At 47.4% G+C, this 13,216-nt stretch overlaps 1 protein-coding gene across 1 annotated transcript in view; it reads right to left on the bottom strand.

Moving 5' to 3' along the window:
• Dpy (fibrillin-like protein dumpy) overlaps positions 1-13,216 on the bottom strand; it is a 106,713-nt gene that overhangs the window by 47,122 nt on the left and 46,375 nt on the right. Inside the window, 26 exon segments of the mRNA XM_076899974.1 lie at positions 20-358; positions 743-1,054; positions 1,258-1,581; positions 2,665-2,982; positions 3,087-3,392; positions 3,481-3,795; positions 3,882-4,199; positions 4,298-4,927; positions 5,001-5,321; positions 5,414-5,728; positions 5,815-6,123; positions 6,208-6,537; positions 6,615-6,917; positions 6,991-7,323; positions 7,414-8,385; positions 8,492-8,824; positions 8,907-9,215; positions 9,305-9,619; positions 9,730-10,041; positions 10,123-10,428; positions 10,514-10,837; positions 10,923-11,303; positions 11,386-11,706; positions 11,863-12,045; positions 12,488-12,565; positions 12,651-12,794. Coding sequence (XP_076756089.1) covers positions 20-358; positions 743-1,054; positions 1,258-1,581; positions 2,665-2,982; positions 3,087-3,392; positions 3,481-3,795; positions 3,882-4,199; positions 4,298-4,927; positions 5,001-5,321; positions 5,414-5,728; positions 5,815-6,123; positions 6,208-6,537; positions 6,615-6,917; positions 6,991-7,323; positions 7,414-8,385; positions 8,492-8,824; positions 8,907-9,215; positions 9,305-9,619; positions 9,730-10,041; positions 10,123-10,428; positions 10,514-10,837; positions 10,923-11,303; positions 11,386-11,706; positions 11,863-12,045; positions 12,488-12,565; positions 12,651-12,794 — 8,751 coding nt within the window.

The following is a 13,216-nucleotide window of genomic DNA, read 5'->3' as shown; positions in this document are numbered from 1 at the left end:
TTCGATAGGTTTTTCTTACTTGATGCGACAGGGGCAGGGTAACAATTGCTGAAAGGGTCTCCGGTGTATCCTTCGGGACACGTGCACACGGGCACGTGATTGTAAACTGTGCAGAGGGACGTGACACCGCAGGATCCTTGACAAGGATCTCTGCACTTCTCGTTGGAGCAGGCGAAGTTCATGGGGCAGTCGGAGTTTACGCGACATTCTGGTCGACAGGTCGGCGGGGATCCGATGTACCTTGGCAGACAGGAACAAGAGGGTGTGCCACCGATGTTCCTGCATTCCGCGTACATGCCGCAAGGGGTTGGCACGCACGGGTCTTTGGGGACCAGGGCAAAGTCGTTCTGGGGTGGTTCTACAATTCAGTTTTAATATTACGACTAACGAAGTTTGAGCGAAGCCATTCATACGGAGCGAACTGATTTCCCACTCTGTGAGAACTTCATGAAGCCTAGCAAGCGCATTGTATAACATAATATAAGCTGAGATGGGCTGCTTCGATGATGAAATTGTTTTATGAAGCGTATCTTGTGAGAGCAACGAGTTTGATGAGAATCAAAGCAAATCGTGGAAGCTGCTAATTATTGAAATCTAGCTCGTGAGCGATTTCTGATGATGGCGTGTGAGCCTCGCGAGAGAGGACTCGTCGGTTAATCCTGAAGTTTAATCGAAATGAGGGGTTAAAGTATCAAGTGATCGATGATGGATGATCGAACTGCCAATAGAGAAGTATCCTTACGTGGAGCGGGGAAACATTTGGTGAACGGGTCACCGGTGTATCCGATATTGCAGATGCATATGGGGCTGTGGTTGATCACCTTGCATTGCGTGTTGATACCGCACGAGTTCACGCACGGGGACGCGCACTTTTGATTGATGCACGCGAGTTCCCGCGTGCACTCGCCGTTCACCACGCACTCGGGTCGACAGCTTGGCGGGGTTCCGATGAAACTCGGCAGACAGGTGCACACAGCGTGGTCGTTCACGTTTCGACATTGACTATTCGGTCCACATGGGGTTGGAATACAGGGGTCTGTTTGTAGAAGGTTCGCTGTATGGGGGAAAATCGGATTAACTTTCCTACTATTTCATCCATGTCAGGACTGCAGAATCAAACAGTGCCTAGATATGCAAATTTCCATCTACGTCAAGCTAGGTGCTCGTTCAACTACTCGCGCGACGTGCCTAACTCGATCTAACAATAATAAAACCTCTGGATAATGCAAAAGTACATCGTACGAAGTGAGATCTTACGAGCAATCGGAACTGGGGAGCAATAGGTGAACGGGTTGCCAGTGTATCCGGGGTTACAAGAACAGACTGGCACGTGATTGATCGTTTCGCATCGGGCCTGCAATCCGCAGGTTCCTGGACAGGGGTCCTTGCACTTGAGCCTCACGCAGGTCATTGTCTTGGAGCAATCGGAATTTTGGGTGCATTCGGGCCTGCATCCTTGGTACGGGTCACCTATGTAGTCTGTCAGACAGGAACAAGAGCCAACGCCATTGTTCTCGCGACAAACGGCGTTGGTGCCGCACGGGGAAGGCTCGCATGGTCTCCTAACGTCTATGGGTACATCTGGTCGGAAAGAGAACAATAGTTTTTCGCTTATATTTCATGGGGCATGCAACTTGTGGGTCGGTCAAAGCTTGTGCGACGGCGTGGAAGTTTCCTCGTTCGAATGCTACGACGAATTTGCGAATGAATGATCGAGGGACAAGCGGAAGCTTCGTTGAACAGCAAGCGATCGAAGGCTTGCGCATGGTTGATCCTTTAGCGGCTGGTTTCAATGGTCGGTGTTTTCGCTTTGGCATGGGGTGTTAAGGTGTTTATGGCTTGTGAAATGCGTGTTTTCTGGGGCTACTCTCTTCTAAACACTTATTAACAGTGAGTTTTATTAATATGGGTACGAAATCTTCGTTACTATTATATATTGTAGTTTTTCTAATAAAAGCGTGTCTCCAGGGTCAGTTTCGATCTTTAGTCAGGGATAGAAGCTCGCACCGTTTTTTTTTTACGGGTTAATTGTCACGTGTCCAGGGTAACGGGGGTGCCTCATTCAGGGGATCAAGTGTTCCAACCATTTTCGTAACATCGATGCAGGGCATTACACATCAGGCTATTCTTCTAGTTATCAGTATTTAAGCGATACATTTGGATAGGGTCAATGCGTGCAATGTTGTTTCTATTCTTGGGGGTGAACTGGTTATCGGGTACAATTCAGGGGTGAGTGCGATTAGAGCCTATATACTCCATAGGCCCCGCCACCATTCGATCTCATAACACGGTTATTTCATTCGTGATTACATTCTTAGATCGTACGCATGAGGATTTCGTAGGCGTGCTCATCACGATGGACTCGTTAATCGCAGGGATATCTACGCAATTATCGATTCCCGTTCTAAGATGAGTGCGGATGATGATTCTCGTGATTCTGGCAACGATCGTGACGCTTCGTCACCGAGTTCGTTAGGGCCTACCATTAGTTCGTCGCCTATCGTCGACGAAATCGCGCGATACTTGTTAGAGAACGCGACGATCGCGTTATGAAAGGTGAGAAGAAGCACTTACCTGTGGCTCGCCTGCGTGCAAACGGCGAGATTTGCAGCGGAAAGAGAGAAAGGTAAAAGATGAAATATTTTTTGCTCTCGGTGTACTTACCCTTGGCGATAGGCTCACACACGCTGAACGGATTCCCGGTGTAACCTTCGACACAAGCACACGCGGCGTGGTGATTCACCACCGAGCACTGAGCATTCGAACCGCACAAACCGACACACGGATCGCGACACTTTTGTTGCATACAAGCGAGATGTGGCGGACACTCCGGATTGATCGTACACTCGGGTCTACAATTCGGCGGAACACCGATGTAATTCTCGATACACGAACACGCTGGACTGTCACCGCGCACTTGACACTCTGCGTTCGGTCCGCACGGGGATGGTTGGCACGGGTTGGTTGGCGTTGGTGGTGTCTCTGAAAATTCAATTATATTCGTGCAGTCTTGCAAAAAAATTCGTGTTATCTTTAATATTTCAAAGTAAAAAAAAAAAAAAAAAAACAGTCAGATGAAAACTTACTGGGCAGCAGGTAGCATCTGGTGAACGGATCTCCAGTGTGACCCTCGTAGCAGCTGCATATCGGATTGTGATTGACAACTTGGCACTTAGAATTTTGACCGCAAGTACCAGGACAAGGATCCTGGCACTTATTATTGAGACACGCCTGAGTCAAAGGACACTCTGCACTAACGACGCACTCTGGTCTGCAGCCAGGAGGACTGCCAATGAATCCTGCCTGACAAGTACAAACCGCGTGGTCGTTGATCTCCTTGCAGATGCTGTTTGGTCCACAAGGAGACGGCGTGCATGGCTGTTTCCTTGGTTCTGGAAAATTAACATTGAACAAAATCGTAGCCATATGAAATACATTTTTATGAGATACAATGAGCGAAAATAAAGAAACTGGACTCACCTTCAGGTAATTGTGGCCGACACAATGTGAACGGATCTCCAGTAGTACCAGCAGAGCAACTGCACATGGGAATGTGGTTGACCACGTCGCACTTCGCGCTGGTTCCACACGTTCCCACGCAAGGATCCACGCAGTTACTATTGACGCACGCCTTCGTTCGAGAGCAGTCCGAGTTCATAGTGCACTCTGGACGGCAGTACGCGTAAGGATCGCCGAAGTAGTTTGGAAGACACGCGCAAATACCTTCGTTGCATACTGCGTTTGGCCCGCAAGGTGATGGGTTGCAGGGGTCCTCTGAAGGTTTTGGTTGTGGTTCTGCGAAAGAAACAGTATATACACCATGTGAAGTTAATCCATCTAAAAATGAAATGAAAACTCAACGAACAGAATCGAATAAATACCTATTATCTGCGAGCACAAGCTGAAGGCATCACCAGTGTATCCAGCTTGGCACAAGCAAACTGGAATGTGATTCTGCACCCTGCAGTCTGCGTTTTGTCCACAAGATCCCACGCAAGGGTCTCGACATTTCTCGGAAATGCAAGCTTGATTAGATGGACAATCCGTGTTCACGACACATTCTGGACGACAGTTAGGTGGTAGCCCTATGTAATTCTTCAGGCAAGAGCAAGCGGCTTGATCGCCAATTGTTCTGCATTCTGCGTACAGACCGCATGGACTTGGACTGCAAGGATCGCCCACTGGTGGCACTGGTGTAACTGTACACAAAAGAAACACAATTCTCAATATTACATTTACTGTTCTCACAAAATTACTGGCATCACGAGAATACTACGTATGTATTTGAAATACTCACTCATCTGTGGGAAGCACCTGGAGAAAGGATCTCCCGTAGTGCCCTGTGGACAGCTGCACAGTGGATTGTGATTAATCACCCGACAATTGGCTCCCACTCCACACGTTCCAGGACAAGGATCGCTGCACTTGTACTTATAACAAGCCCTATTCTGAGGACACTCCGAATTGACGACGCACTCAGGCTTGCAGTTAGGTGGCGAACCGACGAAGGATTCCTGACAAGTGCACACTGCTTGGTTGTTCACTGCCCTGCACAAACTGTTGGGCCCACAAGGGGACGGGCTGCAAGGATCGACCACTGTGGGTTCCGTTTCCTGGTAGATCGGTAGAGTGCAACTGGTGAAGGGATCGCCAATGTAACCTGGTTGACAGGTACATGTTGGAATGTGATTGATGACCGAGCACTGAGCTTGGATGCCGCATATTCCTGGACAAGGATCCTCGCACTTGTTGCGCACACAGGCTTTGTTGGTTGGACAGTCCGAGCTGAGGATGCACTCTGGTTGACAGCCTTCGTAGGGATTTCCGTGATAGTCTTCTATGCATATACAAGCACCAACGTTGTCACGTTGTTGGCAGATAGCGTTTGGACCGCACGGCGATGGCTCGCACGGATTGATGGCTTCCTCTGCGATTTTAAATGTGAAAATGTAATTTTACATTTCAAACCGTGAACAATTGTGATATTTATATGAACGAACCGTCTAATACGATGCACTGGACGAATGGATTTCCTGTGTAACCGGATGAACACGAGCAAGTAACTGCGTGGTTGACAACGAGGCACTTGGCGTTCTCCGCACAGGATCCTGGACAAGGGTCGGTGCACTTTGAGTTTATGCAAGCCTTGTCTGTCGGGCAATCAGGATTTATCAGACACTCTGGGCGACAGGACGGTGGAGTACCAATGTAATTTGGCAGACAAGAACAGGATGGATAGCCGTTCGCGTTTTGGCATTGCGCGTTCGGTCCGCAGGGTGATGGGTTGCAAGGATCTCCCGTGTCTTTGACTTCAGGTTTAACTAGAAAAAGCAACACACGATAAGAATGAAAAATTCTTCTATCTTCGCTTTCACCAGAGAATTCTCTATTTTATAAATCGAAAGTTTCATACCTGGGATGTCGTAGCAGCTCTTGAACGGATCTCCAGTTTGTCCAGAAAGGCAACTGCAGATAGGCGAGTGATTGATGACCTCGCATCTGGCGTTCAAACCACACGAGCCCAAGCAAGGATCCGTGCACTTCTTGTTCACGCAGGCACGAGTCGGTGGACACTCTGAACTGACCACGCACTCTGGTCTGCAGGATGGTGGCGAACCGAGGTATCCTTGGAGACAAGAGCACACAGCGTGGTCCTCGACATTGCGGCATTGGCTGTTTGGTCCACAGGGTGAAACAGGAGAACACGGGTCCTTCGAAGCTTGTGGAACTACAGCACAGATGTAATTCATAAGTGTAATATTATAGAATACATCGCAAGAGAATATTCAACTGTTTTCTGTGAAAGGTATTTACTTTGAGGCTGAATACGACAGCTGACGAAAGGATCTCCAACGTATCCAGGTAGGCAAGAGCAAACAGGAATATGATTCACTATGTCACAGACTGCGTTCTGTCCACAAGTTCCAGGGCAAGGATCCTTGCATTTGTTCTTCAGACAGGTCTTATCGCGTGGACACTCTGAATTTAGAATACACTCTGGTCGACAGGCTTCGTAAGGGTTGCCAATATACTCTGGTGGGCATTCGCAGTCGCCATTCTTGCATATAGCGTTTGGTCCGCAAGGCGATGGACTGCATGGGTCGCTGACAGGTGGTACGGTAGCTGGAAAAAACATAATATAAAAAAAATATTAAAATCCCAGATCGTTGACTGTTTAAATAAAATAAGAATCAAGTATTTTCTTACTCGGTGGAATCACTGTGCATTGCGTGAACGGATCGCCAGTGAATCCATCCATACAGGTGCAGACAGGGATGTGGTTCAACACGTGACACTGAGCGTTAACGCCGCAGGATCCTGGGCAAGGATCTTGACACTTCTGGTTCACGCATGCAAAGTGACTCTTGCATTCTGAGCTCAGAATACACTCTGGCCTGCACTCTGGAGGAACGCCAATGTAATTTGGCAGACAGGAGCACGCTGGGTTTCCGGATATGATCTGACATAGAGAGTTTGGACCGCATGGTGATGGTGTGCACGACGGTGGCCGTTCCGTTGTCGATGGAATATCCATAACTGTCGAATGAAATAACGTATTCAACTATTCAAGCTCTCACAGAGCGCATTATAAAATTAAATAAAATTATATTTACCAAGAGAACACTGAGTGAATGGATCTCCCGTAAACCCTACGGGACAAGTGCAAATAGGATTATGGTTCTTAGTGGTACACTGAGCTCTTAGTCCGCAAGTGTTTGGACAAGGATCCGCGCATTTCTTGTTCACACAAGCCAAATGGGGCGGGCATTCAGCGTTTACGACGCACTCTGGTCTACAGTTAGGTGGAATTCCTCTGTATTCCGGAAGACACGTGCAGACTGCCTGACCGTTCGCCTGGCGACACTTGCTGTTGGGTCCACAGGGCGATGGTGAGCATGGATCCAACGGTGGCACTCCTGAACACCGAATTTGTAGCAATGACCATCCGCGTCTTCAAATTGTATCTCACAAAATTAATGGAAAACTCACTCGTCATTTCTTTAATTTCGCAAGCGAAGTACGGGTCCCCAGTGTAGCCTGGCGGACAGGTACACACTGGAACGTGTTGCTGAACGTTGCATATAGATAAAGTACCACAGGTGCTTGGACAAGGATCGGAACACTTGAAACCAACGCAGGCAAGCTGTGGAGCACAGTCGTTGTTCGCTTCGCACTCTCTGTGACACCCTTTCTCGTTGTCGTAAGGATCCCCGATAAGGTCTGGAGGGCATGCACAGGCTCCTGCCCCGTTTCTTTCGCGGCACTGTGCGTTTGGACCGCAAGGATTCGGTGAACAAGGATTCGTGACACTTACATCCGTTGCTAAACGAAAAAAGAATAAAGAAAATTAAATACATATTATACACAAAATAAGAACGAATAATATAATATTAAGAGTAGAACGAGTCTTACTCGGAGGAGGTGCCAAGACGCAACGAACAGTGGCGTCACCCTCGTATCCCTCAGGACAAGTGCAAATAGGAATGTGATTCTGAACCGAACACCTGGCTAACTCTCCGCAGGTTCCAACGCAAGGATTCTTGCATCGTTGATTTATACAAGCCGCCGAATGGAAGCAATCGGAATTACCAACGCATTCTGGTCTGCAATTCGGAGGGCGTCCAATGAAATTCAACAGACAGGAACAGGCAGGCTGAGAGCCGATCACTCTGCACTGAGAATTGGGTCCGCATGGATTGGGAGAGCACGGATTTCCAACATCTTTGAACGGTGGTCCAGTCATGTTCTGTCTCGTGCACTGCACCAGAGGATCACCGACGTATCCAGTCGTGCAGGTGCAAATGGGATTGTGGTTCACCGTCAGACATTTCGTGTTCACTCCGCAAGAACCTGGACAAGGATCCGCGCATTTGTTCTCGATGCAAGCCTTGTTCTGAGGACACTCGGAGCTGACTAGACACTCTGGACGACAGGTTGGAGGGACTCCCACGAATCCTGCTTGGCAGAGACACACCGCGTGTCCATTATGAACGCGACAGTTGCTGTTGGGTCCGCACGGCGATGGCTCGCAAGGGTTGATCGGTAGCGGTTCTGGTGTCACTTCGATTCCTGTACAGGCGTTGAACGGATCGCCTGTATAACCGGGTAAGCAGGAGCAGGATGGAGCGTGGTTGATCACGCGACAAGTCGCTCCCTGTCCGCAAGTGTCAGGACAAGGATTCACGCATTTGTTGTTCAGACAGGCTTTGCTGCGGTCACAGTCGGTATTCGTGACACATTCTGGTCTGCAGCCTGTGTAAGGATCGCCGATGTACTCTGGCAGACAAGTGCAGGATCCGACACCGTTTCGTTCGTTGCAAATCGCGTTCGCTCCGCATGGGGACGGGTTGCATGGAGTGCGAGGCTGCTCTGTTGTTGTAGGCTCTGAAAATTTGTCGTTTTTAATTCGATAGATTAGGAAATTTGAAAGTATAAAACTTTGGAATTTCGAAACTTGAGGAACTCGACGATAGAAATATTTTCAATGTACCTTCTAATATGGGCACGCATTCAGTGAATGGATCTCCAGTGAATCCAGCATTGCAAATACAAACTGGATTATGTTTCACGACGTTACAATAGGTGTTCACTCCGCAGGATCCTGGACAAGGATCCACGCACTGTTCATTCTGGCAGGCGAGATTTCCAGGACATCCTTCATTGATGACGCACTCTGGACGACAGTTTGGAGCTCTGCCCACGTAATTCGGTAGGCAAGAACACGCTGGGAAACCGTCTATCACGCGACACTGAGAGTTTGGTCCGCAAGGCGATGGAATGCATGGATTTCCACTTGGCTCTGGTCCCGGTAGCTTCCCAGTGACTTTAAAAACCATTGAAACATCTTCATCTCTCCCCACAGAATATACGTACATGTATTAAATGAAAGGAATTGATAGTCTTACATTCTTTAACGCATCCAAAGAATGGATCACCAGTGTATCCAGACGTGCAACTGCATACTGGATTGTGATTGATGACCTGGCAATCAGCGTTCTGGCCGCAAGTGCCTGGACATGGATCTCTGCATTTCTGATCGATGCAAGCCGTGTTCTGCGTGCAATCTGTACTGACAACACACTCTGGTCGACACTGTGGAGGACTGCCAATATAGTTTGTTTGACAGGAACAAACTGCGTGGTTGTCGATCACTCTGCAATTACTGTATGGGCCGCAAGGCGATGGTTGACATGGATCTCCTGGCAGTGGCGTTACTGAAACGATAAAAGAATAAAGAAAATTTGTATAAACAAACGGCAGAATAAAGATCTGAACTGTTTGCTTCTGTGAGCCATGAATTTACCAGGTGATATGTGGCAGGATTTCAAAGGATCCCCAGTGTAGCCGGACAAGCAGCTGCACGAGGGTTGATGATTGATCACTTGACACTGAGCGTTTATGCCACAAGCACCCACGCATGGATCCTTGCACTTATTGTTTATGCAAGCCTTCGTATGAACACAGTCGGAATTCTGAACACATTCTGGTCTACACCCTTCGTAGGGGTCCCCAGTGTAATCTGGCAAGCAAGTACACGAACCAGCTCCGTTCCGCTCTTTGCAGATCGCGTTCGCGCCACACGGAGATGGGTCGCATGGCAGTGTCACTGGGAAAGTAGCTGAAAAGAAGAACAATAATAATCATAAACGTAACCACAGAAGTAATTAACATTCCACATCTCTTATGGAAAATTGTTTTACATGTACCCAAGAATGGAACAATTTCTACCTTTGCTACATCCTGAGAAAGGATCCCCCTCGTAGCCATCGTAACATTGGCACATAGGACGATGATTCTGCACGGTACAATTGGTATTGAACCCGCAAGATCCCGCGCAAGGATCCACGCATTTCTTCTGAACACAAGAAAGGTAATTCGGACAGTCTTGATGAATCAGACACTCTGGTCTACAATTTGGCGGGGCACCAAACATTCCGCTGATGCACGTGCATACGGGATGGTCCTCCTGCACGCGGCACTCCGCGTTAGGACCGCAGGGTGATGGCAAACAGGGATTCTTTGGCCGTGGCAGTGGTATATCTAATAAATAAAAAAAACATAGGAAGAGCATTAGATTGAAATCAATTTACTCGTTTCTATTCAAACAGATAAGAGGATTACCTTCTTTGACGCATTGTGTGAAGGGATCACCAACATATTCCGGAGGGCAACTGCAAATCGGATTATGATTGTTCACCTGACAGAGAGCATTCTGTCCACAAAGACCGGGACAAGGGTCTCCGCACTTTTGTCCTACACAGGCTAAGTGTGCGGGGCATTCTGAGCTGACTAGACATTCTGGACGGCAAGATGGCGGTGTTCCATGATACCCTGGGCTGCACGAGCAAACTGCACGGTCATTCATCACGCGACAGATGCTGTGTGGCCCGCAGGGTGACGGCATGCAAGGATTCTGTGGTGGAAGGGCTGAAAGAAATCAATCGAGACTCGATAATTAATCTCTGGAAAAGTGTCAATAACAAACTTTGATGTGATAATCGCGACAACTCACGAGGTTTCTCGACTTTGCAAGAGCTGAACGGATCCCCAGTGTAGCCAGGCAGGCAAGAACAAACCGGGATATGATCAGCCACCTCACATTTCGCGTTAGCGCCGCAAACACCAGGACAAGGATCTCTACAGTGCTGATTGAAGCACGCTAAGTGACTGTCGCAATCTCGGTTCATGATACACTCTGCCTCGCAACCGTCTATGTACGGATTTCCAATGAATGGCGGGACACACTTGCATCTTGGTGATCCATCCTCCACAATGCAGACTGCATTCTTTCCACAAGGAACCATCAGGCAATGATCGTGCATGTCGGATGGAGGCGCTGAGGACAAAATAATTGGAATAAATCTTCTTTATTCACAAACTCTATTATACTACCTTATTTCTTTAATTTTAATTATATTTACCTGCACAGCTCTGATAAGGATTGCCAAAGGTATGCTCTGGACAGTAACAAGGAGGTACTCTATCCGCGTCACAAGTGGCTCCAAGTCCACAGGGATTAGGCACGCACTGGTCAGACTTGGGCACGCATCCCCTGATTGTGTTGGGACTTTCGATATAGCCTGGTAGACAAGTACACTTGGAGAGACCGTTGCTCAGCACAGTGCACTGGGTGTTTGGTCCACAAGGAGAAGGATCGCAAGGGTTGCTAGGCAGCGAACAAGGAGTATAAGGTGGGTCCCCTTCATATCCGGGCAGACAGAAGCATTTCACTTGTCCCGACAGCACTCGACAGCCAGAATTCACGCCACAAGGATTACCTAGGCATTGATCGCCCTCTGGTACTGCGTTAGAAAAATTCATTCTCGATCAGAAAAGGAAGATTGAATTTGTTTTAATTTTGTAAAAATTGTAATCGTCGCTTACTGCATTGCTCGAACGGGTTTCCAGTTAGTCCTTTGGGACAGAAGCAGACGGGATTGCCGTTGTCGTTCTCGCACATCGCGTCCAAACCGCAAGGATTCGGCACGCACGGATCCGTGGTGGTCTGCGTGCAACCAATAAGAGGATTCCCTTCGAATCCAGGGAAACACTTGCATCGCGCTTGATGGTTCTCCGGATAACAGTTCGCGTTCGCGCCGCAGTCAGTCTCCAGGCAAGGGTCGATGCACTTCCGGTTCAGGCGGTCGCAGTACTTAGATGGCGAACAGTCTTCGTTGTATTGACACACGTTCCTGCCTTCTTCTTCTGGAACAAACGTCACGAACCACCCGCAAACGCTTACATTTATTAATGCAATAAAAACTACCTAATATATTATCACATTCTTTCAAAAAAAAAATTAGAAAAGTAATTCAGTTATTATCACGTTTGTTAGATTTCTATTGGATAAAGGACAATTACCTGGCTCGCAGTAAGAGAATCCATTCCCGTGGAAACCGTCGTCGCAGCTGCAGTCCGCCTTGTGATTGGTGTTAACGCAAATCGCGTTGCTAACGCAGGGATTCCGCACCAGGCACGGTTCCTGGCAATTGCCGGCAATGCACGCCTCTGTCAGCGGGCAATCTTTGTGGCTAGTGCAACCCGCTACGGAAAGAGTGAGAAAAAGCCCGTATAGCCCCGAGACAGAGAGTGCACGAGTAAAAAATGAAGGTGGTAGGCTCGTGTAAAAGTGTACTGCTCAGGCGATCAGCTCGTATATGTATAAAACATCCTGTGTACGCTGTGTCTGTGTATGAGTGCTTGTAGATCGAGACTGGTACTTAAACAATCGTGACGTTGAACGATCTTATTTCAAGATCGAGAATCTCAGAGTGTGTATATCGAAGACGACGAAAATGTACAGACAGAGTTCCAGAATTGAGAATCGTGGAACGTGAGATCGAAAGTAGAGTTTGAATTGCACGCCTTGATACGTACAACATGTATATGTACAATACATACATATTTACAGAACGAGTCGAATGTACACTGTAAAAAGAGGTAAACGAATGGAAGATCGAAGTGAGATGGTCGCTCTTGTACAAACCTTTCACGCATGTATGCGTCGCGGGGTCGCACTCTGTACCAGCTGGACAGTAGGGACAGCCAGGCTCATCGGTTACGTCTGAGAAAATAAAGATTTGTTATTACACAAAGTACTCAACGTGATCCCTTGCGTAAACGTTAAAATTTTGACTTGAATGTTCTACCTTTCACGCAGACCGGTCTGTGATCTTGGACGTGACAAATTTCCACGAAGTCGCACGGATTGTTGAGGGTGCACGGGTTCAAGCACTGTTGGTTTATGCAGGCCAATTGAGAGAGACAGTCGTCGTGCGTTTTGCATTTGATATCTGACGAAACGAATCGGTATTAGAAGCTCAAAATAACACGACCATGAGTGTTTTTCAAATTGAAACTGAATATTCGAAAAATTATTAAAAAAGAAGCTATCACACTCTATTTAATGACTATGATTCATTCAACAGTTTGTATAAATAAAAAATTCTCTGAACAAATGTACGTAAAATAATATACACATATATCTAAACAAAGAAAACTAATCAAACAATGCACAATGATAAACATAGAAAATGGTATGCACAATCATCTAATATCTAAGACACATAATGGTTCTTGTGTTACATGTGTGAAGCGCGCCCAGAAACGGTCGTTAGTTAGTTTTACCACTCATAAAAGAAACGTTTCGCTCGACTCATTCAAATGATCGCTTTTGTATTAACTGAAAAAGCGATTGCTAGAGAATTTCTTTTAC

This window comes from Xylocopa sonorina, chromosome 8, assembly GCF_050948175.1.
Source record: "Xylocopa sonorina isolate GNS202 chromosome 8, iyXylSono1_principal, whole genome shotgun sequence".
NCBI lineage: Eukaryota > Metazoa > Arthropoda > Insecta > Hymenoptera > Apidae > Xylocopa > Xylocopa sonorina.
This window is presented reverse-complemented; position numbering and strand designations above follow the sequence as displayed.